The sequence below is a fragment of the Camelina sativa genome, chromosome 10 (genome assembly GCF_030686135.1).
Source record: "Camelina sativa cultivar CO46 ecotype springtype chromosome 10, ASM3068613v1".
Taxonomy (NCBI): Eukaryota; Viridiplantae; Streptophyta; class Magnoliopsida; order Brassicales; family Brassicaceae; genus Camelina; species Camelina sativa.
In genome coordinates, this window is record NC_141889.1 from 2517262 (window position 1) to 2544502 (window position 27241).

Genomic DNA, 27241 nt, shown 5'->3' on the forward strand with positions numbered 1-27241 from the left:
GAAAGACACAACGAAAGAAAGAGGACCAAAGGAAGTAATTAACGCAATGGCAAAATAAGGAAAAACAAAAATCAATTTGTGTTGTATCTTTTCGCAATCACATGACCACACAACAAACCCGACAATTTGTATTATATAAAATCAGATTTCCGTTTACAAAATTATAATTCAGTAACCAAATATGTTATAATACAAATCCAATATAGCAAACGTATATTAGTTTAATCTCGTGGATAAAATAAAATCACAAATAATGTTCAAAGAGATTTAAAAAAAAAAAAAACGCACACACAAGCAATGTCACAGCCAAAAAGACAAATCATCGTTTCAATTTCAGATAAAATATACAAGTCTGTTGCTTTTAAGCTGAATAATATATCTATTCCTCAAAAACAAAATCACAAACAAACTCTCATCTCAGTTTGATCCAACATCTTCTTACTTTATGATCTCATTTTTCTTTCCTTTCGCTGAGTTAGAATCCGAAAAACTGGAATAATATAACATCATTAGTATATATGAATTACAGAGACAAATTCTGTTGCATAGCTAATTAATGTTTATGAATGTTTTGTTCTTACCTTCTTCTTCTTCTTCTTTTTCTCAATGTATGCCAAAATCTCCTTCTGGCTCACAAGAGCTTCTTCCAGAGCCTAAACCAAAAAATAAACCCGAACTTAATCATCGATTTATAGGTTCAAAATTAGAACTGGTCATATGAATTGTCTAAAACATTTTTGGTAGTTTAGGGTTTGCCTTATACCTTCTTGGTCTCAGTCAACTCTTGCTCAAGCACTTGAACACGGTTAAGTGCGGCCTGAAGTTTCTCCTCTTTCTCAGACTCCACATTAGCTGGTTTCAAGTCAAGGTACATGCATTTATCTTCCAGCTCGGCCATACGTTTCACCATCAACATATACTCAGAGCTCGACACTGGTGCTGCGAATTGAGCTTGATTTTGCTTAGACTTTGTAGATTCCTCATAGCAGACTGAGTTTCCATATAAAGCAGCCTCAGTGAGTTTGCGGGGAACGTCTTTTGATAGCCTTACCATTGCAACAACGCCCATCACAAAGGCCATGACCCCTCCCACAAGCATTCCATCCCCTTTCGTTTGTGCCCCTTTCCTTACGTAACACTCTAGCCCTAAAGAAACTAACTTTAGTGCGTGCAGAAGAAGAAACACTTAAAACAATGAGCTAATACATGAGTGTATACATACCTTTAGAGATTGGGAAGTTTTCAGCTTTATGAGTTTTTACAGGCCATGCCATATCCATTGACTTGTCAATAGTTGTGATTTGCTTCTCATACGCATTGCCTTCATCGCTTTTCTTCTTGATTCTCTCAAAGCTCTGCGATGTGAATGGAGAATCTCAATAATCTTATTCTACCTAGCTGATTGTAAAGATTTTACAGTATTTTCTTTAACTTACTTCAGCAACTGAAGTTGATCTTCCTTGGTCTACATGCTTCTGTTCATCTTCCGAAATGGGTGAGCACTTAGCTTCACGATTTATAGCCATCTGATTTCATTCAAAAACATTTAGTTTGTATATGTGCATGAGGTTCAAAAGTTTTTGATAAAATCTAATAAATTTTAGTTCCTATTTAATTAAGATATATGTAAATTTGAATAACCTTTAGAATCTCAGGATCATTCCATGGACCTTTGTCAGAGCGCATACATCCTCCCTTGTCTTCACAAGTGCAAGCGCCTCCAAAGAACTCTGGCAACTCACTGTTTACAACATAAAACGTTTAATGAATATTCAATTCATACATATATAACTACCGATTTCCTGATATATTACCTAGCATCGATGACTTCAAGCAATTTGCTATGATATTTGTTCCCAAGAACATGAATCTTTGATGTGGTCTTGGGATCAAGAAACGATTTAATGGTGCTCCACAATAGCCGGAATCCAGAACCGGCATTGATAATGAACATCCGGTTCAATGTCTACAAGGCAAACCGGAAGTCAACAATTAATTAAGCTCTCAATTCTTATTCTTTGCGTTTTCTTTTCATTCTACGTTTATTGAAATATATAATTGAGATCAAACCATACATACATACCTCAGGATAGTTGTCATTGTCAATCTTAAGAAGCCTTTGAAGAAGCTCTCTAGCGGACTTGCTGAAGTTCTTAAGCCCCTAATCACTCATTAAACACGCATACGAACAAAACTATTAAACTAACACTCTTAATTTAATTTAAAGAGATAATAAAGAAAATGGATTCATAGTGCATACCACGCCTTGCACGTCAAGAATAGTTGTGCTCTGATCAATGTATTTATTCGCGGCGACAGAACAAGAAGGAAACTTGATCTTGAATGTCTTCTCGAACTCTTTGACATGGTATTTAACGTACCGGTCCATTGTTGTCACTTGGAGTAGCTTGTTAGCATCAATTTGACCTAATCTCTCAATGTAGATCGGCCTGCCTTCCTTGTCTACTCCGTGATAGCCTTGAGGGTAGTGCTTCATGACTTCATCTATCTCTTCGAACTCAAAATCCTTCATCACAATCAGAAACATACGTTATAGAGCTTTGCAACGAAGATTCAGAAACAAGAGATGCAGATCAGTTAGGCCCAACTACATGCTCGGTTAGGATTTACCTCGATGATCGTGTCAGCGCCGAAATCTTTCCTCCATTGAATCATGTCACTCCACATCTGTTTAGCCTTCTCAATGTCAAACTTTCTTGCTCTCAAGAATCTGTTATATGTTCATTATGATATTATAAATAATTTCTGATATAAACATTATAATATATATCTAAAAATAATGGACGCTCTTGAGTCTATTTGAACAATAGGCTATGTTGTTATCGTTTTCTAACTATTTTTACACAAAGCAATCAACCGCTTTAAACTTTGTAAATAGATCAATGTCCAATTCCAACGATCTAAAAATGCTAAAATTGGTTTGAAAGATGATAGGAAAGCAAATGTTGGTAAAAAAATTTCAGATCAAAATTTACTTTTTATTTTTGATTGGTTTGAGGTTTTCGTTTCCATATTTTGTTTTCTTCTGAATTTTGAAAATTACGATTTTTATATTCCTAAAATATTTGAAAGGTATATATATGCATGAGTATATACATATAGTAAGTGAGATATATAAATGACATAAAATTTTAAAATTTAATAAACATTTTATCTTTAAAATACCAAAGATGGAAGTCTAATTAATGGCTGGACATAATATCCTTTTGACTTTGAACAAATTTTCTCATGGGTTATATTAATATATAATCTTATTAGCTAATATATACTCCGGTCTAGAATGCACTAATACTATATATGATTTGTTTTTGGTCTTCCCATAACTCTTGTAAACAAGGTAAGAAAAGTAAAAAGATTGAATAGAAAACAAAATACATAATACCGAAGCATCATGTGGAGATCATCTAGTTTGGATGGTAAGAGCTCGTCAAGGACAAGAGCTTGACGAAAAGCATCAAGAGCTTGAAGATCTTCTGCGTCAATGTCATCCTCAATCGGCACGGACATGACTCTGCTGCTACTTCTCCGACCTTTTTTCTTGAATGAGTTCTTGAATCTGTTCGATGCATTTATGGCTTTCTTCTTCAACGAAGACATCTTCGCTATCTTCCTCTCTTCCTCCGACATCTCTATTTCTGATTTAACAGATTCTATTTACATTAGTCTTCAGAAATAATTACATAATAAAGGCAAGATTTGAAATTACTAACCAGGTTTGGTCTCAGCCATGGTTAGATAAATTTGAAAGCACTCTGTTTCTCACGGATATACCTACCAAGACAATATTGTAAAAGTTCATTCAAGAGAAGTTAGTTTAGATCGTATGAGAAATGATAGGATGAATCTAAAGAATCAAGATGAATAAAAAACGAAAATGTGTGTTTACGATTTAAAGATGAGAAAGCTAGAGAAATTAATGAAATGAGAGAGCGTTTTTTTTTTTTTTTTTTTACCTTATTGGAAGAGAGTGTTTGGGGAGAGGTAAGGGAGGTTGAAGATAATGGAGAGGCTCATTTGAAACAAGGTGAAAACATGTAGACAACTATTTAGGTTCTGATTCTAACAATCTATATATTGACAAGGTCCAAAAATATTTAGATAATATAGAAATACTTTTAATAAAAAATAACGATTATTTCTATTAAAATAAACAAAGATATAGTTATAAACTAATGAACAACCAATCGTTTCTAACTAAAATAAATAAATATGAGAGAAAGATGTCTTTGTTATATTAGGCGAAGTGCTGCCCACTACTTGGAACATTTTGTCAATGTATAAAATTCTTGATGTCAACCCAAAGTATCTCATATGATGATATTGTTTTTATTTGTATTGGTAATGTTATCCACCAAATATAAACATTTTACACATACAGTGACTTTGGTTTATAGTAAACTATGAAAACACCAAATACAAATTATCGTTATAGTTTATTAAGAATAAAAACATAATTTATATTTAAGGAAATAATTGCATATAATAGATTCAAATTTATAAATAATATATACACCATCACATGCCGATATTCCCCATAGACGGTGCTGAGATACATAATTGTTGTTTGTTTGTTCACATATATATACCATTCACAATTATAGGTTCATACAAGAATTATAACATTGTACAACAAGCCAAAAGAAAACTCGATCTAATAATAAGTGATACATATGACAAACTATTTAAATATTAACTAGTCGTTAAAATTCAACTTTGGAGTCGTTTATCCAGTTCAAATAATATAACAGTACTTTGGATCCAATTTATAGTAATCAATTCTTAAAATACATCGATTAATCTTAGTCTTACTAGATATATTACTAAAAGGGCCTATCTCCAGTCCAGTAGAGGCCCAATATATTATAAATGGGTCGATTTCCATTTTTTTGTTGTTTCTGTTAAGACGACTCAGTGTGACTCGCCGTCGTATGGCACCGTTTAATATTCTCTCCGAAAGCCCCGGAGCGGCTAAGACAGCGGCGTTTCACTCTCTCTACACCGCCTGAATCTCAAATTTTTAAACTCTTCTCTGAATTTGTTATGCGCTTGCTTCCGTCTTCAAAGGTTAGGGTTTTGGAGTCTCGAGTGATTATGTTTTTTTGGCTGTGTAAAACAGATTTGATTGTTTATGTTTTTAGCCTCTGTATGCAATTATGAATGTGTAGATTCACACTCTGAATGCGGATTGAAATTGGTGAAATCCAGTGAGGTTAGTTCTGTAGCTGCTTTGTCTTAGTAATTGATAAAGTAGTTAGATCTATGAATAGAAAGATTTGCTTACTTCTCTATGAAGAACATGGAAACACTCTCATTGTTTTGAGGACTTATCCCATTGCTAATACACGTTTCTATGAGTCTTGTGATTTTATAGCTTGTTGTTTAACGTATTTTTTGGATTTCTAAGTCTATCTTTTAATCTTTGACGTATGTGTCGAGCTTCTGTTGCAATTGCATAGCTTGTTGTTAATCTTCTCAACTTCTCTATGTTTTCAATTCTCAGGCTTTGCTGCCTTTGTCTCAAAGGTGGCTCTGTAAAGTTTCTCCCAAGCCATCCTCATTGGCAAACATCTTCAAGATTTCAATATCAACCATGGCAAGTACTCCCAATGGAAATGTGATCATGGCTTCAAAGCTTCAGAGAACTTACCAAGTTGTGGTAGCTGCAACCAAGGATATGGGTATTGGTAAAGACGGAAAATTTCCCTGGAATTTGCCTACCGACCTCAAATTCTTCAAGGATTTAACTCTAACCACTTCGGATTCCGCTAAGAAGAACGCTGTTGTAATGGGTAGGAAAACGTGGGAGTCTATTCCCTCAAAGTATAGGCCACTCTCTGGTCGCCTCAACGTTGTCTTAACTCGTTCTAGTGGTTTCAGTATAGCCGTCAATGAGAATGTTGTAACTTGCTATAGCATTGATTCTGCGCTAGATTTATTAGCTGCACCTCCATATAGTCTGTCCATTGATAAGGTTTTTGTAATAGGAGGTGGTGACATATTGAGGTGTGTGTTCTTTACTCAGGATTCTCATTTTTATCGTTGTTTCTTTTTTATTTGATTGTCTTGACAGTTGTTGTATTGTAGGGAAACATTGAATAGACCGCGCTGTGAAGCCATCCACTTAACTGAGATTGATACAAGTATTGACTGTGATACATTTATTCCCCCAGTTGACACTTCTGCATATCAACCTTGGTGTTCGTCATTTCCAATATGTGAAAATGGACTTCGATTTGCCTTCACGACTTATGTTCGTGTGAAGAATTCTTCTGCTGGTGAATCTCCTGATGAACGTGCTGAATCACAAGCCCTTCAAGTTGACTGGAAGAAGTTTTCATCTTTTCTCCCTAAGATGATTTTTGACCGGCATGAGGAACTCCTCTACTTGAATCTGGTCAAGGAGATAATCTCAAATGGAAACTTAAAGAACGATAGGACAGGGACTGGCACATTATCTAAATTCGGCTGTCAAGTAAGTTACTACCTCTTAATATGTATCTGAATGTCTTGTTCTGGTTTGCTTCTTAAGGTTAATTATTCTCCATATCTTTGGATCCACAGATGAAATTCAACTTACGCAGGAATTTTCCACTTCTGACGACTAAGGTATGCTCACCTTTACAGTGACTTTTCATGTTTTATACCAAAGAGAGTTTGCTCTGTCTTTTCCACATATCCAAGCTTACAAGATCTGTTTGCACTTTACTTAAAAGAGAGTTTTCTGGAGAGGTGTTGTTGAGGAACTTCTATGGTTCATAAGCGGTTCAACGAATGCAAAGGTAAGAGAACAGATCTTTTATCATTATCTTCATGCCTAGATCACATTTGGAGCATATGCAAATGAGCTATATTTTTTCTCTGAGAAGTTTGTGTAAGTGGCAGGTACTTCAAGAAAAGGGTATCCGTATATGGGATGGGAATGCGTCGAGAGCCTATCTTGATGGGTAAACCGTATACTTTAACCCGGCTTTCTTTTTTTCTTTCACAACTTGAAATTTTTTGACCATCACACTGATATATTGAACTCTTTTGATATCAGTATTGGACTGACTGAGAGAGAGGATGGTGACCTTGGACCCGTTTATGGATTTCAATGGAGACACTTTGGTGCTAAGTCAGTAGCTAGTCTGTTATCTCTTGGCTTTTCTGAGTTTTGGCAAAACTTATTTCTCTGTTTTAGCCATTTCGTTAATCTCTTTCGACAGGTACACAGATATGCATGCTGATTATACTGGCCAAGGATTTGATCAGCTCTTAGATGTAATTAACAAGATCAAGAATAATCCTGATGATCGACGAATCATTATGTCCGCTTGGAATCCTCCTGATCTGGAGTTGATGGCACTTCCTCCATGCCACATGTTTGCACAGTTTTATGTTGCAAATGGAGAACTTTCATGTCAAATGTATCAGCGCTCAGCCGATATGGGTCTCCGTGTACCGTTTAACATTGCCTCATACTCCCTTCTTACATGCATTCTCGCTCACGTCTGTGGTAACGTTCAAAATTTCACTACAAAAAGAGCAATGTCAAAATTAATGACTTCGAACGTCTGCCATATATTGATATTTTTTTGACATTATGCAGATCTTGTTCCTGGTGATTTTATCCATGTGATTGGAGATGCTCATGTTTACAAAAACCATGTCAAGCCTCTGCAAGAGCAACTTGAGAACCCACCAAAACCTTTTCCTGTGAGTATTTACGGACACATGAATGATGAATACATGATCACTCATTCTTAGTCTTGTTTGAGTTTTATGAATGCATGATCTACCAATACTTCATTGCAACTATATCCTTATTCATCTTTTTGGATATTTTACAGGTTTTGAAGATAAATCCGGAGAAGAAACATATAGATTCTTTTGTTGCGGATGACTTTGAGCTCATTGGCTATGATCCTCACAAGAAAATAGATATGAAAATGGCGGTTTAGCCCCCTAATTTTCTGGTGCTATTCAGTCAGAACTTCGTAGTTAGTATCGAATTAGTTTTCTTTTTACTAAGCGGAGAATCAAATCGTTTAGAATTTTATCATGAACAAAGTCGGTGGGAATTAAAACTCGAGAAAAAAAATCCTTTCATGAACAACTGAATATTTTCATGAGATAATTAACTTTTTAAATTTTGCTAACAAGAAACTTGATTCTTCTATCTTTGCAAATATTACTTGTATGAAACAAACCATAAACCATAGAAGGATATTTGTAGTAGAATTTTACTATTATGCTATGTTATTGATGTGATGACTTCTAATTACGGTTTTTAAAATATGCGGTTTAACTTGAAAATGAAATTAGACTCATATAGCTTAGCAAAAGTTATTCATAACCTATAATGCTATATGCTTGTTTTTTTAGAAGATGCATTGCCGACTTGAGGATAATTTTAAAAATTTAGTTTAGATAGTTTACATCCAAGAATCCTGAGGGTATTTATTTCCTCTACCAAAAATATCTAGACAATTCTAATGCGACAATTCTAGTTGATTCGGTTAACAATAGAAAACTGTGCCAAATGAGAGATGCTAAGTGATGGTTTGTCTAAGTAACATGAGCAAATGAATGGGATGCTGATGACCCTTAAATGGACAATACGTTATGGTATAAATTCGCTGCCTCCTCAATCTTGTCATGTTGTATATATACTTTCTGTCATTTTTCTTTCAATTTATATATATGGTGGTGACTACTGACTATGAAAGCAAGTTCGATTTAAAATGTCTTGGTCAATATAAGTATATATACAAAATACTCTTTTGTGTTCAAACCGTGTATATTTTAAGAACATGTTTAAATAGAAAACATAACATGAAACCACACTATTAATTTGTGTTAGTATCGTCGAAGATACCTCATTATTCAGATTCAATCCATATAATAGATGTGATCAACGAGCAAAAGAATAATAAGATAAGTAAAGGTAACCATTAATTTTTTTTTTTTTTTTTGATCAGCTCAAACGAACTAATTGGTAGGAAAATCGTTTACAAACAATATTTGGTGCGGAGATGTACACGCTTGGCGTGCCAAAGAATCCGCCCTTAAATTAGCATTTCTAGGAATTAAAGATAAAAAAAGGGAAGAGAATTCCTCTCTATCAATCTTGATGTCGTCAAGGTACGTCAAGGTACAACTGGCCAGTCGGAAGGAGTAGACACCATCTTCACCAAGTCTGATGTTCCAATAAATTATTCATAACCTTTTTAACGTTTTTCCAATAATCAACTAGGTAGTCACATGTAAATAAAACGTATAAATAATACAATAAACAAAGTACAAGTAACATATATTATACGATATGTTCCTTACAGGTTTATGCCTATCTCACGTGTATCCTTCGTAGATTGGCATCAATCTTTCTCATCGAAACGTATCTTGTCTCCTTCACCTTTCCAGATATTTGGTTCCTACACGTCAGATCATTTCACCCCTCGCTCAGTTACAATCTAGTATCATTAATCTTACTTAAACGATTCGAAACCAATTTAAAAAAAAATATCTTTCGATAATAGAGCAGGGTTGTAATTATAGTATAAATGTTTTGTTTACATAAAATAATCGTAAAAACTGAGTTTTACACAATGAATTTGTTCGAAGGGGAAACAAATTCAATAACACTATCTCTCTAAGAAATCGGATTAGAACTAGAAATTGAAAGAAGAATTGAATCTCTTAAAGATCAAGCTAGGTTTTTGCTTAAAAACAAGTAAAAGTAGAAGAATTAGGGTTTTGTATTAATTGCTGGATGATTTTACAATGAAGGGATCCCCCTTTATTTATAGACTTTCTTAGATTTACAGAATATATCCACTTTCCAAATCGTAGTCCAACTGATTAGGAAAGTTTCTCTCTTCTTATTAGGTCAACCGCTGGGCGAGGTGAGAAGTCGGTCCTTCACCTCGGAACTGGGCTTCTTGATGATATTGGGCCTCCGTTTGAAGCCCGAATCCATTATTGTTCGAACTCTCAGTTTGAATAACCGATTTCCTTGCAGGTTTAGATCGCTATGTCGGGGGTGCCAATTCCCGCACCAACAATAATACATCAAAATCGAGTTACTAGAGGATTTCTATGTTTTCAAATAATTATATTTATGTTGCTTGCATGTAATTAAAAGCTGTAATAGATAGCACATTACAACATTTTCAAACTATATCTTATCAATAGAGTTGTAAAGATTTCTCAAAATGTTGATGACATATAGCCAAATTACTAATGTTCTTGTCAATTTAATGCGAATACGTTAGCCAATGCATGTTCTTATCGAACAGCCTTACGTCATATATATCATATTTCTCGGCATAAAATTTAAGCATGTCCGATACCTAATCTTTAGTTAGTTCGTAATATCAAAGAATCAATACACTAGTGTTGGCTTATCAATAGCACATTTTTGCATGCAAATAAATAAGTAATTATGGGTGAAAAGATTAATTCTACACTAACAATGGGATCTTAAATATTCCCAATCTGAGACCTAGATCGATGACGTGAAGACATATCTATATGGTTACCAACAATTCCCTCTATAATGATTTATTTTCCCTTTTATCCATAACAGCATAACCCTAATGCTATCCAGCATTTGGAAACACCATTACTATTTATATGCTTCTATATTTACTTTATGTAAATTCTCTACAAATTAGGTATTAGCTAGTAAATATTATATGCAAAAATAAATTTAAAAATGAGACGACGGAAAACTCTAAACATATATGTTTTTTTTAGTTTGATGAATGTTTTCAGTTTAACTCATTACAAGTAGGCTATCATCTCAGATTAACCCTACGATTGAAAAGCAAAGCTGCAAAAGTAACATCCAATACCAATTGTTGTATTTACTTAAACATCCTTAAAGGATTACAAGGGTTAATTAGATAAAGAGATTTTCTAAGGCAAAGTAACAACATTACGAAACAGAGGATTTAGGTTTATGACCGAAAGGGAAAAAGAAAACGAAAAAAACAGAAACAAACATTGACTAACAAAGAGGAACTAGATTATCAAGTGTTCTTCATCCTTTTGAATCCTCTTTTGTCTCGCGATGAAAGCTTCAATCTTTGTCCTAAATTGCTCGTTGCTCATTCCATCTTCTGGTTTCTTAACCCTCACTACTACTTTCTTGTCGGAGTCACAAATCCTTAGATTCTTCTCCGACACATACCTCTTCATGACTTTCCCACCGTTGGTACTCTCCAGCGGCTGAACCGCCTCAAACGCTTTCTGCGATTGGCTTCTCTCGAAATTAACCCTTTTTACTCCACTCGGCTTCTTTAGCTGTTCTGTTTTCGTATCGTAAACTTCGGATCTCTTCTTCTCACTCTTGTGAACAAACTCTTGGTAAAGATCGTTGCTTGCAGCTTCCGTTGTCGTCTTTAATGGCTCGTGACTCGACGAGCTGTATCGTCCGGATTTCGCGAAAAGAGTAATTACAATTGCGTTCCCGACGAAGAAAACGAATCTAGGGCTAACGAGAAACACTGCTGCTTCCTTGAAAATTTCACCGGAGAGTTTCACAGAAGGGAAAGAGAGTTTGGAGATCAAGATCAGAAGAAAAAGCAACTCGATCATTCTAAACAAGCTCGTGAACGATCTTATTGCTTGAAAATTCAAGATTCCTCTGGATTTCTCCATCTTCAAGTGTTGAAACTTAACTGAATCCATCAAAAGATGATTCCAATTGCGAAAAGAAAAAACAACACAGGGAAGAAACGAAGAAGAAAAAAGAGAGGCTTAAAAAGGGATCGTGGGAGTGGTTTTAGGTCACTCGAAAGAAGTGATATTTACGGAAACAAAGTGAGAAGCAGAGTGTTTTGCCATCAAGAGATGAAACAGAGGAAGAAGAACAATAGCCATGGTGAACAATGAGTACCAGTTTGTGCAGTTATGTTTCATTAAGTAAAAAACAGAGGATTCAGGAATATTTATGTGCTGATGATCTCCGTTCTTTAGTTAGACCTAGTTTTTATTATGTGTTTTCTTTTTTTCTTTTTGGGTTTGTATTGTAAGTATTGATTTGAGTTGGTTACGCTTATTATTTATAGACTTAAGGATATATATCCATCTTTATTTATTTTAATCTATTATATTATATTGCAATATATTGTAGAAAATACTATTCTCTAGAGGCTTTTTATTTTAGTAAAACAACTAAATAAGTTGTACTATTTATTTGTTTTTACTTTTAATTGTGAACAGCATTTGTTTGCTTTTTTTTGTTTTTTTTTACTTTATCCATAATAATATTCTCAATGCTCCCAAAAGCTGTCCTTGCTATTTTACATCGCCCATGAGGTCATGACCAATCACATCTTCTTCTTCTTCTTATTCCCTGATCTGTTTCCATCATTTATTCGATATTTTCTTCATATATATAATGTTGTTTACATACAAATATATGTGCATCTTCTAGTCTTCTAGATATTTAAATCTGAAGATGCTATTGTAAATATTATGTTTAAAATAATAATCTAAAAGGTTAACACATAAATTTATCAGAAGATTTGTAAAAGTTTTTGTCGTGCTCATTTAGACTAATATTCTTTTTACATCTATTCAAGACTCACATTCTTGTTTCAGAAAGTGTTATTTTCTGATTCCAACCTATATTTTTGCAGACAACATATCTCTCATTTGTCCTAAAGATGATTAACAACAATGTAAAACATAACCAAATCTACTCAACAGATTTTCAACATCATGGGACCACATCCTCTCTCTACTCACGGATGCCACGCAAACCCCTGTCACTTTATACTTCTTGCGCTATACTTTTCAGGCCACAGTCTACACTATCTGGAAGGAAAGAAATGGCAGAAGACAAGGAGAAGACCAAACCCCTGCTCCTCTTTTTATCAAACTCCTGAACCGGCATGTTAGAGACAGACTGCTCTCCATCTACACTCAAGGAAACGACAAATACAAGGCTGCAATAGAACAATAGCTCGCTTCAAGATAATTTTTTCTTTTTTCATTGTCTTTAGTCTCAGATAGATAAAATCTCAAACAATTTCAAACACTCAACACAAAGCAGATGTAAAAAAAAAATTTCGAATAAATTTTACATTTTATTCAAAAAAAAAAAAAAACATAACCAAATTTTTTCAGTCTTATTTTATACAAGTATAATATAGAGGTACTTTGGCTCGTCTTCTGGCCACGCCAAATCACATCTTCTGCAATAACTTAATGCTCTCAAATGTTGAGCTTTTCAGTCTAAAGACAAAATACACAACCAATATATACATAGTAACTAAAACGTTTGCGTTTTTATTGATGCGTGCAAAACATTACAAAATTTACAAGAAGAAGCAGTTACTTAAAAAATAGCCTTCTATTATTAAAGGGGACTATACAATTGGAAGTTATCAAATCCAGATATTTAAAAAACTAAAGGTAATGAAGAGTTATTTAGTACCAATAGATATGTTACTTAATTCAAGACTGACAAGAGTCCAACTATCTCTGATCACCTATGATGGCTTTTTTTTTCTTTGTAAATTTATCGTCACATTTAATAAAAATTAGAAATTGTTAGTAGCATTAAGATGTTAAAAAAGAAGCAAAAAAAAATGTGACGAAATTATATTGCGAAAAAATTTGGATACACTTCACCCAACCACCTCTCTTTTAGCTGACTGTTGGTTTATGAATTACGAGGTTCCAAGTTCCAACATTATAAGGGTTCGTATAATGTTTGTCTTCATTCAAACCTCTAAAATACTTTTTCTCCGTTTCAAAATATAAAATATTTTAGAAAAGTTTTTTGTTTCATAATATAAAATGTTTTCAAGTTTTTATGCAATTTTTAGATTAGTTTAATATTTTATATTATGCAGTATTGTTTCTGATTGGTTAAATTTGTTAAAAGTAAAAACTTCTTAATCTGCGTGCTTTATTTAAAATATACTATATTTTAAAACGGAGAGAATATAAATTAGTCATAAATCATAATATACGAATCCACACGTCTACATAAATAATACTGGAAAATCGCAGTATACATAAATTTACGTAAACGTGAAACTGAGACGCTAGACTCAATATATTTATATATCTATATGTCTAGCTAACTACGTACACACACACATATGCAACTCTAAAAACTATATATCAATAGGCGTTGTCGACAGAAAGTTTTGGTCGATAAGAAAAGGAAATTTAACAGTCATAACCTTCTTTCTTTTCTTTAATACTCTTTGGAAAGGTGGGAAAAAAACTGCAAGCCACAAATACTGAAGCCCCAAAAATTCTGAAAGGCCATTATAGATAGTCTTTTTGAATATAAGAAGAAGCTCTTTTATTAGTTTTCTATTTACATCTTTCAAATTTATGTGAAATGGGTAATAATTTTTTCAAACAACAAAAAACAAGATCATATCATACGAAATATATAGAAAGCATATTTCCAAGAAACTTATTTTGTTGACAAAAGATACATTATTTTTAATCATATCCCAAAATAATATGTCCTTTTTTTAAAACAATGAATAACATAAATTCCACAAATTTATATAGATTTAGAAGATTATTTGCAGGCAGAAAGCCCATTTGGCAAGATGGAACACTTAAGTGAGAGTGATTTCCTTCTTCACTAAGACATACATACTCAACATTATACACTTTTCCTGTCTCTTTTTTTTCGGGGGTCTCTCTCTTTAATAATTTATCAACTTTAACTTTGCTTTTCCGTAATATGAAAGACCCCATCTTGTAATTAACTTCTCTTTTTTTTAGAGTTCTTGAGTCACCTAAACTTTCCGTTATGGACATGATTGGCTGGCTAAGTTGATAAAACTCTCCAATTAATTTCTTTAAATTATCCATTTGTTTCGTAGACTTTGTAGTAGTATCCAAAATCTTCTCTCCTTTTTTTTTCCTTCAGACTTCTGGCGCTTATGAAAAATTTCTTGAATACAAATTTATATGTGAAAAGGTGGAACTCATATACGTATATATATATATGGTCCCTCGTAAAAGAAAAAGGTTATATATAAATGAGAAAAGTACTCAAATAACACTAAATTGTTTGTTTACTCAAACAACACTTTCAAACAACACATATAATTTGGAAAAGAGGTTAAAACTGTTATTTACAATCATGCTATTATAATTAAAAAATAATCTTTTTAGTTTTTGTGTTATATACTTCATACCATTAATTAAAAAAAACAGGATTAAAATCAAAAATATAAACAAATTATTTTGCTTATATTATAAGAGCAAATTAAAGAGAAGAATCACACCAAATATGCATGTATATATTTATATTTTTTCTGATGATAGATTTGATTAAAATACCAATTTTAATGTTTAGGTTTGAACTGGTTTTGGGAGATTTTCCAATCATTTTAATTGTTCACATGTCCCCCAATTTGCATAATACAAACTGTCTTGGATAACACATGAATAAAAACATGTTTTGTTGCAACAAACCATCATTAGATTCTTTGCAACATCAGGTGATATTCTTATGATTCGAAGGTTAGCAACTAATTTGGCGACGACAGCCGTTAACGCAGCAAGGAGGCGGAGGTTAGCCACCTGTCTTAGTCAAAATCGCTAAAAAATCGTAAAAAAGCTCATACTAATTACAATCATGCCATTATAGTTAAAAAATAATCCTTTTAGTTTTTGTGTTATATACTTCCTATCATTAGTTAAAAAAAACAGGATTAAAATCAAAAATAGGAACAAATTATTTTGCTCATATTATAAGAGCAAATTAAAGAGAAGAATCACACCAAATATGCATGTAAATATTTATATTTTTTCTGATGATAGATTCGATTAAAATGTCAATTTTAATGTTTAGGTTTGAACTGGTTTTGGGAGATTTTCCAATCATTTTAATTGTTCACATGTCCCCCAATTTGCATAATACAAACTGTCTTGGATAACACATGAATAAAAACATGATTTGTTGCAACAAACCATCATTGGATTCTTTGCAACATCAGGTGATATTCTTATGATTCGAAGATTAGCAACTAATTTGGCGACGGCAGTCGTTAACGCAGCGAGGAGGAGGAGGTTAGCCACCGTTTCTTAGTCAAAATCGTAAAAAAGCTCCTACTACTTAAATTTTGGCTAAAAACTCATAATGAAAGGTGTATTTAAACTTTTTTGGACAAGAAATGTGAAAGAGTTTGAAAAAAAAAATCTGAAGAACAAAATGCAGGTGTAGCGGCCGCTAGGGTTTTTGGGAAGAAGGGTGACATGAGCAAATTATGAATTACCCATTTCAATTAAGTTAAAAAAAAAAGTAAAAAAATTGCCAACAGCTAAGGTTTGAACCATAAATTTGAAACACTTTTAAAAGACCTATAAACACTGCACTACCTTATCTAACAATGTTATTATCAATTAAAATCATATAAAACCTAATATTAAGTAAAAATACATCATATTTCGTAAAATGCTTTGTTTTGACCTAAAACATCAATAGTATAAAACTATCACAAATTAAATAACTCTATCAGGTCTATCTATATATAAATCTGTCAAACACATTAACTCTCACGCCTATATATATAACTCTAACTAACTTTTTTATTTCAGTAAGAAATATGTCTACCACTACATTAACTCATAAATCTATCGCTTTTAATTATATCTACTCGTCTAGAAAGATCTACCATCACGTAAAATTATATCTGTCATATAAATCTATTTTAGTGTATATGTCTGCCATAATGACTATATAAATCTGTCAAACAAAACTGCTACTCGACATAAACCTATTAAATATGTCATCATTGTAGTAATATCTCTATCAAAAAATCATAATTCTATTATCATTATGATATATCTATCCAATATATCTACCGATAACTATAAATGAAGACTTTTTGAAATCCAAAGCGTCTCCATTATTGGCCTCCAAAGCGTCTCCATTATTGGCCTCCAAAGCGTCTCCATTATTGGCCTAATGTCTCCATTACTGGCCTCTAAAATGTCTCCATTATTGGCCTCCAAAGCGACTCCATTTTTGGTCTCCAAAGCGTTTCCATTTTTGGCCTCCAAAGCGTCTCCAATTTTGGCCTCCAAAGCGTTATCAATTTTAACCTCCAAAGCGTCTCTATTATTGGCCTCCAAAGCGTCTCCATTATTGGCCTCCAAAACTTCTCCATTATTGGCCTCCAAAGCGTCTCCATTTTTTGCCTCCAAAGCGTCATCAATTTTAACCTCCAAAGCGTCTCCATTTTTGGCCTCCAAAGCATCTCCATTTTTGGCTTCCAAAGCGTCTCCATTTTTAGCCTCCAAAGCGTCTCCATTTTTGACCTCCAAAGCGTCTTTATTTTGTGGCCTCCAAAAGGTTTCATTTTTGGCCTCCAAAGCGTCTTCATTTTTTGCCTCCAAAGCGTCTTTATTTTTGGCCTCCAAAGCGTTTCCATTTTTTGCCTCCAAAGCGTCTTCATTTTTGGCCTCCAAAGCGTTTCCATTTTTAGCATCCAAAGCGTCTTCATTTTTGGCCTCCAAAGCGTCTTTATTTTTTGGCCTCTAAAAATCTTCATTTTCGGCTTACAAAGCGTCTTTATTTTTTACCTCCAAAGCGACAAAACTATTTCTGTCATGAGACACATGGTGAACTGCACCATAATCAATCACCCATGTGTCTGTGGACAGTGTATGTTTCAAAGCAGCCATAATGCCAATAAAAGAGTATGTGTGAGTAGAGAATGAGATACTAGGGTGATTAAGTAGAGTCTGTGGAGTCTGAGAAGTACTCGCAAGGGCAGCAGGAACAGCTCAAGAAGATGTAGATTGCAGCAAAACCTAACTTTTTGATTTGGGAATATAACTAAGCCTTAATTTTACCAAGTATGAAGCTAACTAACGGAGTTGCAAAAAGTGAAAAACACAAATAAATGAGTAATTTGCAGATATCCTTATAATTTGCAAAATCACATAATCTATATACATTTTTTGAGACATTTATAAAATAAATCTTGAAGTTGACACTTATTTACAAGCATGTCATTGTCATTAAATAATTAATTTAATAAACAAATTAATTCTACTTATATTTGATTTTTTTTTTGTAGAAACTAAGTGTTTTAAAAGGTAACAAACATAATTGTAAATGTATACGGATTTCATCTCCTTATTTTATAAAGAGGTGAGTGAAGATGTATTGTTCTTTACAAATTTGAAAAAGTGATTTGATAAAAAGTGATTTTTAGCCTCACATACTATATTTTACTTTCACGGGTTTCATATAATGAGTTGCAGATTAAAAATCTTTGAACATGTTGCGTGATCCGCTTAGCATGGCGGATTTGGACTATAGAACCAACACTAAAACTATTAACAATATCCCTTATATAATAAAACGGAAGTACACTACATTTTTTTGTAGACTATATAATTTTAATAAGTTGGTTACAAATAGATTATAGATTAAGTTTATATTATTTGTATAGTATGCATTTATTGTTTCCAAAATCTTAAAGAAAATATTCTAAAGAATTATTTGATATCATCTAACTTACCATATTAATTTCCTTTATTAAATTATTCATCAAATAAAATCATTTAATATCTAACTTCACATATTAATTTGTTAATTATCATTATACTTCACCTCTCATTTTTATATATGAGTCTATTTTTATGAAACAAAGAAATTATCATATCATTTATTATAATTAAAAAATATTTTTATTTCCGGATATAACATAAGTTGAATTTTAAAAAACAAATAGAAATGATTCAATTTATAAATATTCAAGTTTTATTAATATTTTTTATTAAAAATAATATCTATTGAATTAAAAAAATTTATTGAGTAACTGGTCAAAATTTGAATATTTAAATTCAATTTCATACTTTTTTGTTGAATTTTATATAATATAATAAAACATTACATAATTTATTTTGAAATATTTCTAAAATATTTAAACTTGATATTAAAGTTAGAAACTATAAATACCCTAAATTAGTTTGCTATAGCAATGTCAATAATATGTCACTATAATATGAAAGAATTTCAAAATGCAAAGTATATATAACAATATATTAAATTATTTAATAGAAAAACTCGCTTTTTAAAAACTAAATTTACAAAATTATGTCTTATAATGATATTCAAGTCATGAGTTAAAATATACATTTTTGAAATAACTTCACATTACATAAACTAATACAACATTTTAAAATATAAAAAAATACAAAATTTAACTAGTGTATAGTACGCATACTTATCTAGAAATCATTAACAATATAAAACTTACAAAATAAGTGTCTTTTTCAAATCATCATATTTAGCATTTGATTTTATTGTATAATATTTTATCCAAAAAGATTTTTAAAATAATTACATAACTTATATTTTATAAAAAAAATTACAATATAAATAAAATGAATTTCAACCCGTGCTCTCTAGCACGGGTCTTAATCTAGTTACACATACTACAACACATTCTTAATATTCCAAAAAAGAAAAATGTACACACATAAAAATATACACTAACATACCATATATGCATATACCTTTGTTTAATTATAGAAAACAAAACTATGTATTTTAAAATTTTATATTCTATTTAATAACAAATTTAATGTAATTAGGTTATAACTATATAAAATATAAGAAGAAGAAACAAAATTCTGAACAAAATTATAAATTAATTAGATAAAATTTAATTAATTAGGAATTTGAAAACTAAATAAATTAAAAATTATTATTCAAAATATATTAATTTATAATTTATTCCTGCCGTGTATCAATTTTCGGGTGAAAACCTAGTTAAATGTTAAAACAAGATTTTAGAAAAATTTGTGACTAAGAAAAATACTGTATATGAAATGAAAGAGAATAATCTCCCAGTATACCGAATAAATGAAAACATATAATTTGAGAGGTTACTAATTTATTTAATAAAATCTAAAATAGGGTAACTTCCCCGTGAGAGAAGAGAGACTCAACTCGTCTAGGGTTTAATTTGCTCAATTCATTGTTTAAAAGTTGTTCATATCGTAGCGCCGCTCCTCTCTTGTCCAGATCCAACAATGGTGTGTGTCTGCTCTCTCACTCTCTTCACTATCCAAATTCTCTTTGTTTTGATGATCTTACTAACAATGGCTTCTCTGTCTGATTCTAGGCACCCAAGAAAGACAAAGTTCCTCCTCCTTCCTCTAAACCCGCCAAATCCGGTGGTGGCAAGCAAAAGAAGAAGGTCACCTTTTTTTCCTTCTAAAAATCCCATCTTTTGTCTCGCAGTTACTTATTCTGAAATCTGAATCATAAATTTGGATCCTTTTGATCTCTGGGTTTATCTCATTATGATCCCTTTTCCCCTGTTTTTTTCACTAAGTACTGATTATTACTTTTTTCTTTGGGAATGAACAGAAGTGGAGCAAAGGAAAGCAAAAGGAGAAAGTGAACAACATGGTTCTGTTCGACCAAGCAACCTACGACAAGCTTCTCTCTGAGGCTCCCAAGTTCAAATTGATCACTCCTTCTATCCTCTCTGACCGTTTGAGGGTAAACACCTTTACTTCAGTTCTGAGAGTTGGCAATTTTTTTGTCTGATAGAATATGGCACTGGTGACACTATTGTTGTAAACTGTGTTTTATTAGTACTTCTTGATAGATAACATCTAAGGGTCTTACTTGATAGCTTTGGATTATAATGGAGATTGCATTGTAAAGAGTGTTGTTAATGATACTTGAGCAATAATGTATGTAGGTGCCTTAACGTTTTTTTTTTTAATCTTTGAACACACATGACTTCTTGCTTTTTACTAGTTTTGATATAATCTCGTGAGATTGGTACAGATCAATGGATCGCTTGCTAGGAGGGCAATCAGAGACTTGATGGCTAAGGGAACGATCAGGATGGTCTCTGCTCACTCAAGCCAACAGATCTACACTAGGGCAACCTACGGCTAGCTTCTGGAGAATGTTTTTGCTGTTTTATCTATCTTTTATCCAATGTCTCTGTAGACCATTATCTTTCTAGAATGCACCTTTACTTGCAGACATTGGAGTATACTACTTTAATCTTATGAGAGATTTTGAGATAAAAAGATTGTTTTGAAACAAGGCTCTAGAAAATTTACTTATATCTCACACGGTAAAAACGATTACAACCAGTATTACTTATAGATTTTGCAGTCACATATCCAAGTTTATTTGAAGTAGGTAGATTATAGTTTTGTATTGTGTTCTGGCACCAGCAATATTGGCAATACATACATTTTTTCACCTTAAATCATCAGCATTCCAGACGAAGAGGGAGTTGGTCTTTCTACAGCCGGTCGGGTTTAAACCGCTCAGAGCCTTCTTCATCATTGCCATTGCAGCAATACTTGGAAACTGCTTCTCTAGTGCAGTGCCATGTGGGTTGACTTCTTGACCTCCTCTTGGTACATGAGTCTCTCCAGCTTTTGTCTTACACCATCTCTGAATCCATGGGCTAACGTCTTCTCCCATATTAAGAATCTTGATTTGTGATGTTGAGGGTATTTGATATCTTCTGGATCCGGGTTTGTTGTTTTCGATTATTCTGTGGAAGAAGTAGTTCACCTTCTTCCCTGATGGCCCCTCTTCGACAGCCATCATGCTCTCGGTTTCAGTTCCGCTATAATATGATGTGTTTGTCTTCAGACGTTTGACCTGTGATCTAGTGTTGGTTTCAGAGTCAGACCATATACGCTTGCACTCGCTGAGCAGCTTGGTGTTGTTGTTGTGAAAATGTTCCACATTCATACTTTGAGTAGCTGGACATGTTTCGCCTTCATCCCCATCTATCGAGGCATCTCTGTTGGCAACAATTGGCGGTTCATTGTTCATGTCAGGTATGAGTTCGACACTTGGAACAGCTGAATCAGGATTAGGAAATAGATCAAGAACTCCACTCAACATTTTTCCTTTTAGCTTCATGGAACTTGTTGACTCTTTCACCATTTCACCATCTTCCCGTAAGTTATGCTCCTTGGAGCACTTCCCATCTCTGTTTCTACGAGTCCAACGACTTAACCTGGCAGGTTGATAACCATGAACACAAATCTGTGTGTTAATCTTGCTTAATCCCATAACATGTTCAGACATTTGTACCTAAAAGGCATTGGATCTCATAAGTCACAATTTAAATCTCTCCTGTCAAACATTAACACTACTAGCTCTTGTTACAATCAAGTTTCACAAAATAAAGGAAAAGAAAGCAATTTCTATCACACTACTATAATTGGTTAAAGAAATCGAGGCAAACAAGAAAAGAGTAATCACAAAACTGAGTGCGTCGAAAAATTAAGAATGTTAGAAAGTGAAGCGGACATGGAAAGAGATGTTACAGAGTAAGTAAGTGGCCGGATACGTGGAAGAACAGAAGGAAACTTGAAGACGAGGTTCGATTTTGTCTTGAAGCAAATGTGTCTGTCTGTGTTAAGGTTGGAAGAAAACGTAAAGAGAGAGGCCTTATTAAAAAAGAAGAGGCTGAGAAATAAAGGTAAGTCTTGTCGGGATCACTAGTTCACTCCATTCTCTTAAACCTCGTATTTTTGGATACGCTCTGAGAAAGTGAGAATCACATTCTTTTAATAAAATTATTTATTTTAGTTACGTTTTTGACGTGTTCCATTGTGTGCCATAGTTGCTTCCTTTAGCGCTGTTTCTATCGCAAGTTAACTTAAAGTTCATTCTCAACAACATCTAAAAAATCTGTGATCCTCAACTCAAACTTTACTACTATAGTCGACAAAGCACATTTTTTTGCGAGTTATTTCTGTAATTTGTACATTCCAAGACATGGAGGCTTGAACTTATGATCTTGATACCATGTAACTGATAAATTTGGTTCTTTTAATCATCATCAAAATTTCAGAAGCAATTGTCTTACACTCTTTCCAAGCACAGATCAATTGGGTAAAAATAATACTAGAGAGATGGGTTCCTCAAGAAACAGAAATGTTACAGAAGTGTAAAGAGATCTCTGAAATACTATGAGACAAAATGTGATTGCCTTTTTGCTATTTGGTTAGAATCCTAGCGAAGAGTATGAAGAAACTCGCTCACGGTCATGTATTTGACATCAGGGTAAAGCTCAGTACCATTCACCCCACCTGACGACTCGATATCGAAGTATGTATGATCCCCTTTGATAAAGACAGAGTATATGAAGACCATCTCCATGTTATCCGGATACGGAGTCTCTGCATCATAAAAACAGAAAGCTGAAGTTAGAAAAGTTTCTGCAAATTGAAGGCAGATGTTGGTAGTAGATGCGCTGATGGTTGCACCTTTGATCTTCTTGAGAAGTTGATTCTCTGTAACAAAAGTTTTCTCAAGCTTCTTCTCAATCTTGCCCTCCCAGAGATGAACAAGATCATTCATGGAACATATGTTTTCGGGTGGTCTTAGGTACAAGGTTTTATTCAGTGTTCGAGGATCATCTATCGTTTTGATGGTAAATGCCGCAACATCAACGTCATTCACGAATACAGCTATACACAAAAACACACAGAAACACTCAGTTTCAGACCTCACAAGAATGTATATTTGAGTAAAAAAGGACAAACCTTTAACGTTTCCATCTCCAAAAACTGTGGCTTTATCGATTGGAGGAGAATGAAGACCCGGTTGCACAAGCGAAGGAAGTAGAATTCTCATGAACAATCCGCAGCAAATGTATGTATACGGAATACCCTCTGATTCAATCATACGCTTGATCTGAGATTTCTTAGAATAGAAACCGTGATCAAGATCTGAGACTTGTGTTTTATCAGGATTTGCTCCATATTCAGCAGGAATAAACCTCTGCAAAAAAACGTAACCACAATGTCCAATGCTCTAGTCAGAGAGAGATCTATTCTACTTCTATCATCATCATTCAACAGCCCAATAATGCACATTTAAGAAAATCAGTTTCATTGCTTATACAAAGATCAATGGCTTAGATACGAAGAAGAGACCTTGATAGAACCAGCTTGTTTGATGACTTTGATGAGGAGTTTCTGATCAAGAACATGTTTTGATGGGATTGCAGAGATCACCACATCTACTTTACTCACTGCTTCCTCTAAGCTTCTTTCATCCTCTAATGAACCCTAAACCCATTTAATACGAAATCCAAATCAAACGAAGCAAAAAAAAAAAGGTCAAAACTTTGAGATTACAGAGTATTTTCAAAGAGAGAGAGAGAGAGAGAGAGAGGCCTTGAGGAGAGTAACGCCGGCGTCGGAGAGAGATTTCAGGTTATCGAAGAGAGTAGAGTGTCTGGAGAGGGCGAAAGTCGGGTGACCCGATTGGATGCTGAAACGGGTCAAATAGTTCCCTAATCGTCCTGTTGCTCCGATGATCAAAACTCTGCTCTTCTTCTCCTCCTCCATTTAATACTATCCGTACAAACTCGTGGTATAGAGGATTTAGGGTATTTGAGTTGCTTGCAACGGGTTTGTTTGGTTGGTCATAGGTTTTATAATCATCTCACTCAGAGTTCTCGTACTTGGTAAGCAGACACAACATCGTTTTGGTAAGCATTAAACATAGATTTTTTTTCTTTTTTACTTTTTTGGTTTTCAACCACAACATATTTATATGGACATTGAAACTCATTGAAACAGAAAAATCGAGAGGCTTTGTTAATTATTATCTTTTTCATTTAGTTTGCTAGAAACTTTCTTTTCTTATTCGTCAGTGTTCACTAGATTTTATTATTTGGATCATTTTTTTTTTGGCTTTGTTAAAAAAAATCAACATAATTATTACAGATTTAGCCCATAGAGGCATAGACCATAGAGGCCTTTTGGCATTGTATCAAAAAGAAAAAATCATATGGATGACAGACGAGAACACACATTGGAAAGACAAGTGAGATTATAGACAAATACTGTATACACTCTTTCTTTTGATACATAAAAAATAATGAGCGGCAAATCTTAAGTCATTCTAGTGAAATTAGTAATAACAGCTAGTATAAGCTTGCTCTCTATATCTCTTCCGATGAATAATAATAATCCTCCCACTTGAAACATATAAGTTGTCTTGTCCAGAGAACCTGCACAGTTAAATCTTGTATCTGTAAGTTTTGAATATAGGTAGGGTATTTAAACTTGTCCTATAGCATAATAACTCAAAAAAATATATGCAAAAATATCACTATTGATTATACCTTAATCAGACTCCTAAACTTCCATAAAGATTCTGCACATGAGAGTCCCACATCGAAGGAGCTTGGCCATTCTGTGACATAATCAAACAACTTCTTTAACAAAAGATTTAAATTAAATGATACTAGATCACAATGAAAGAGAGTAACCAACATATGACGTACGTTGAAGCATGACGACAGTGGATCAGAACTGGTGGTATCCACTTGCTGCATTGGATTGAAATGGAGATAACCGGAACTAACCATCTCATTAGAATAACCGGAATTAACCATCTCATGAGAATAACCGGAATTAACCATTTCAGGAGATGGCACTACTGTCATTGGAGTTGAGGCAACCTGGTTATGATGAATCACATGGCTTACTTTAGCTTATCTAATTATAACCTTTAAAGTTTACTTTTTTTTTTTCATATAAAACACAAACAAATCAAAATACTAACCTCTTTGGCAAAAATGTCATCCATATCGAAATCAGGCCTTGGATTCACAACTGCTAGTTTCATCGATAAGAACTGTTTCAAACAATATCAGATATATTAGTGTATAACAAATTAAGAAGATAATACATATTTTAATCTTTAAGATGTAATTTTTACTGTCAGAAGGTGAAATTTATACCTCAATCTGTCTCTGGAGTGACTGAACATAGTTAATGATTTCATCAAGCATCCCTGCTTTGCCTGTGATCTTGTCGCAACCAGGAACCAAATCTTGTAAAAACTTCATCCTCTCGCTTATCTTTTCTCTTCTAACCTATAATAACACAATTAAATAACTAAAAACAATTAGTCTCAAATTATACAAAGAAAACATTATTGTCTTAAATAGAATGAGAGTCTTTCTTACTCGCTCTGCTATGCTGTGACTATCAGTGGCTTGGCCTCGTCGTGCACGAACATGAATATAATCCGTTTTCTGTATCGTCACTTTTGATGAATCGTTAGAGTAACTGTTTTCTTCTTTCTTGGCTTTGTTTTTCATCTTCTTGATGCTTTTTGTGCTCCCATTGTTTTGCTCTGTTAGTTTCGACTTCTCATCTTCTTCTTCAACTTCATCTTCTCTGTTCATCATCAACATCTTCTTCTTCTTCCCATCACAATCCTGCAAATAAAAGACAGAAACGGATAAATGAAACCTCAAAGTAAGATCTGTTTTCTATTTCTTTTTTAGTTCAATAACAGAGCCACATATATACGAACCTTGGTCTCTGTATCAAACTTCCTTTTCTTGAAATTTCCAGTCCCAATCATCGTTTCCGGCGAGATAGAGAGTCTTGGATCACCTTCCACCGTCGTCTGTCCGTAAATCATCGGAAGATTCAAACCGTCCGTCCCAAGAAAGCCGTCAATCACGCCGCCGTTAATCATCGAAGAATCGGAGAAGAAGCCGGCGAGAGGAGAATCGAAGCCTGGATTGAGGTACTTGAGATGAGCCCTTTGTCGCTCTAAGACCGACATGTCCGTATTATAGTCGAGCAAAAGATCAGCTTCTATAGCTCCATTCATCTTCTTCTTTCTTCTTTGGATTCAGAAAACAAACTTGCAGTGTGAGAGAAAGATAGAGTGAGAAATAGGAAACAGAGTAAAGGTAAGGTGAGGGTAGAAGAGGAAAGGATTATTTATAGCAAAAAAAAAAAAAAAAAAAGAACATCAGCTATGTACACTTAGTCCAAATTCATCGCATCAAATAAGGTAGGCCCAAGTACAAATCTGGAAACTTTATATGTTTCGAGATAATTGCGTTTTGGGATGACTGAAAAAATAACACACAGAACAAAATAATGACATAATATATATGCAATGTATTATAATATTTATTGGATCTTGATTCACTAAAGAAAGGAGGATAAGCTCAGGGGGATGTCTATTCCAATTGGTGTGTGTGTCTTCTTTTAGGTTTCAACTAAACTTTTCTTTCGTAAAGGAGCACGTGAAAGTCACGTGTGCTGTTGTTTTATTGTAACACAATGAAAGGAAATTATTTCTAAAGTTTACATGATAATGCGTAACAACTGCATCGATCGTATAGTCTTTTATCTTAGAAAGCTAAGTAAAAAAAATGAAATCCATTACTTTAGATTGGTGCACTAGACA

At 33.5% G+C, this 27241-nt stretch overlaps 6 protein-coding genes and 1 pseudogene across 14 annotated transcripts; 2 read left to right on the forward strand and 5 right to left on the reverse strand.

Annotated features, from left to right (window-relative positions):
• Positions 1-201: 201 nt before the first annotated feature.
• LOC104716676 (phosphatidylinositol/phosphatidylcholine transfer protein SFH1-like) lies at positions 202-4067 on the reverse strand. 2 transcript variants are annotated; one of them, XM_010434093.2, is made up of 13 exons: positions 3975-4067; positions 3732-3792; positions 3404-3656; positions 2632-2731; positions 2261-2527; positions 2084-2161; positions 1815-1966; positions 1642-1741; positions 1437-1526; positions 1223-1355; positions 764-1146; positions 582-653; positions 202-490 (listed from the first exon to the last, which is right to left on the reverse strand). In XM_010434093.2, exons 2-13 carry the CDS (start codon positions 3748-3750, stop codon positions 476-478), a joined length of 1662 nt encoding a protein of 553 aa, XP_010432395.1. In that variant the 5' UTR covers positions 3751-3792; positions 3975-4067; the 3' UTR covers positions 202-475. The 2 variants fall into 2 exon arrangements, with proteins under 2 accessions (XP_010432395.1, XP_087326132.1); XM_087470006.1 differs by having other exon boundaries at positions 3908-3977.
• A 797-nt stretch (positions 4068-4864) lies between these two features.
• On the forward strand, positions 4865-8166 carry LOC104716677 (bifunctional dihydrofolate reductase-thymidylate synthase 2). 6 transcript variants are annotated; one of them, XM_087469848.1, is made up of 11 exons: positions 4913-5085; positions 5187-5230; positions 5522-6024; positions 6092-6493; positions 6583-6627; positions 6735-6800; positions 6904-6965; positions 7061-7135; positions 7227-7516; positions 7610-7716; positions 7851-8166. In XM_087469848.1, exons 4-11 carry the CDS (start codon positions 6374-6376, stop codon positions 7959-7961), a joined length of 876 nt encoding a protein of 291 aa, XP_087325974.1. In that variant the 5' UTR covers positions 4913-5085; positions 5187-5230; positions 5522-6024; positions 6092-6373; the 3' UTR covers positions 7962-8166. The 6 variants fall into 6 exon arrangements, with proteins under 6 accessions (XP_087325973.1, XP_010432396.2, XP_087325974.1 ...); XM_010434095.3 differs by having other exon boundaries at positions 6106-6493; XM_087469846.1 differs by having other exon boundaries at positions 4922-5085; positions 5160-5230; positions 6106-6493.
• A 2677-nt stretch (positions 8167-10843) lies between these two features.
• Positions 10844-12050, reverse strand: LOC104716679 (uncharacterized). The gene has a single exon (XM_010434096.2). It carries the CDS (start codon positions 11692-11694, stop codon positions 11026-11028), a length of 669 nt encoding a protein of 222 aa, XP_010432398.1. The 5' UTR covers positions 11695-12050; the 3' UTR covers positions 10844-11025.
• A 7752-nt stretch (positions 12051-19802) lies between these two features.
• On the forward strand, positions 19803-21063 carry LOC109124758 (small ribosomal subunit protein eS25x). Its single transcript, XM_010434099.3, has 4 exons — positions 19803-20046; positions 20136-20210; positions 20384-20518; positions 20813-21063. The coding sequence occupies exons 1-4, from the start codon at positions 20044-20046 to the stop codon at positions 20924-20926; spliced, it is 327 nt and encodes a 108-aa protein (XP_010432401.1). The 5' UTR covers positions 19803-20043; the 3' UTR covers positions 20927-21063.
• Positions 21064-21068: 5 nt separating this feature from the next.
• Positions 21069-22577, reverse strand: LOC104716680 (protein PHOTOPERIODIC CONTROL OF HYPOCOTYL 1-LIKE pseudogene; annotated as a pseudogene). Of its 2 annotated transcripts, none has more exons than XR_015568916.1 (2): positions 22330-22577; positions 21069-22016 (listed from the first exon to the last, which is right to left on the reverse strand). The product of XR_015568916.1 is annotated as a protein PHOTOPERIODIC CONTROL OF HYPOCOTYL 1-LIKE pseudogene, transcript variant X2 (transcript). The 2 variants fall into 2 exon arrangements; XR_015568915.1 differs by having other exon boundaries at positions 21069-22093; positions 22330-22487.
• Positions 22578-22820: 243 nt separating this feature from the next.
• LOC104716682 (putative pinoresinol-lariciresinol reductase 3) lies at positions 22821-24573 on the reverse strand. Its single transcript, XM_010434100.3, has 5 exons — positions 24190-24573; positions 23947-24081; positions 23554-23791; positions 23275-23478; positions 22821-23187 (listed from the first exon to the last, which is right to left on the reverse strand). The coding sequence occupies exons 1-5, from the start codon at positions 24361-24363 to the stop codon at positions 23021-23023; spliced, it is 918 nt and encodes a 305-aa protein (XP_010432402.1). The 5' UTR covers positions 24364-24573; the 3' UTR covers positions 22821-23020.
• Positions 24574-24832: 259 nt separating this feature from the next.
• On the reverse strand, positions 24833-26827 carry LOC104716683 (transcription factor bHLH63). Its single transcript, XM_010434101.3, has 7 exons — positions 26348-26827; positions 25995-26249; positions 25767-25901; positions 25589-25660; positions 25308-25484; positions 25146-25216; positions 24833-25031 (listed from the first exon to the last, which is right to left on the reverse strand). Exons 1-6 carry the CDS (start codon positions 26651-26653, stop codon positions 25151-25153), a joined length of 1011 nt encoding a protein of 336 aa, XP_010432403.2. The 5' UTR covers positions 26654-26827; the 3' UTR covers positions 24833-25031; positions 25146-25150.
• Positions 26828-27241: the final 414 nt, after the last annotated feature.

Excerpts from the sequence above, each read along its gene's own strand:
- LOC104716676 (XM_010434093.2), bottom strand. Across the intron at positions 1,742-1,814 it reads CTTGAAGTCATCGATGCTAG|TGAGTTGCCAGAGTTCTTTG; the intron begins GTAATATATCAG and ends TGTTGTAAACAG. Across the intron at positions 654-763 it reads AGTTGACTGAGACCAAGAAG|GCTCTGGAAGAAGCTCTTGT; the intron begins GTATAAGGCAAA and ends TTTTTGGTTTAG.
- LOC104716683 (XM_010434101.3), bottom strand. The coding sequence starts at position 26,653 with ATGAATGGAGCTATAGAAGCTGATCTTTTGCTCGACTATAATACGGAC. Across the intron at positions 26,250-26,347 it reads AGTTTGATACAGAGACCAAG|GATTGTGATGGGAAGAAGAA; the intron begins GTTCGTATATAT and ends TTTTATTTGCAG. Across the intron at positions 25,485-25,588 it reads ATGACATTTTTGCCAAAGAG|GTTGCCTCAACTCCAATGAC; the intron begins GTTAGTATTTTG and ends CATCATAACCAG.
- LOC104716677 (XM_010434094.3), top strand. The coding sequence starts at position 5,062 with ATGCGCTTGCTTCCGTCTTCAAAG. Across the intron at positions 6,628-6,734 it reads TTCCACTTCTGACGACTAAG|AGAGTTTTCTGGAGAGGTGT; the intron begins GTATGCTCACCT and ends TTTACTTAAAAG. Across the intron at positions 6,801-6,903 it reads GCGGTTCAACGAATGCAAAG|GTACTTCAAGAAAAGGGTAT; the intron begins GTAAGAGAACAG and ends TGTAAGTGGCAG.
- LOC104716682 (XM_010434100.3), bottom strand. The coding sequence starts at position 24,363 with ATGGAGGAGGAGAAGAAGAGCAGAGTTTTGATCATCGGAGCAACAGGA. Across the intron at positions 24,082-24,189 it reads CCGGCGTTACTCTCCTCAAG|GGTTCATTAGAGGATGAAAG; the intron begins GCCTCTCTCTCT and ends AAATGGGTTTAG. Across the intron at positions 23,792-23,946 it reads AACAAGCTGGTTCTATCAAG|AGGTTTATTCCTGCTGAATA; the intron begins GTCTCTTCTTCG and ends GTTTTTTTGCAG.
- LOC109124758 (XM_010434099.3), top strand. Across the intron at positions 20,211-20,383 it reads GTGGCAAGCAAAAGAAGAAG|AAGTGGAGCAAAGGAAAGCA; the intron begins GTCACCTTTTTT and ends GGGAATGAACAG. Across the intron at positions 20,519-20,812 it reads TCCTCTCTGACCGTTTGAGG|ATCAATGGATCGCTTGCTAG; the intron begins GTAAACACCTTT and ends AGATTGGTACAG.
- LOC104716679 (XM_010434096.2), bottom strand. The coding sequence starts at position 11,694 with ATGGATTCAGTTAAGTTTCAACACTTGAAGATGGAGAAATCCAGAGGA.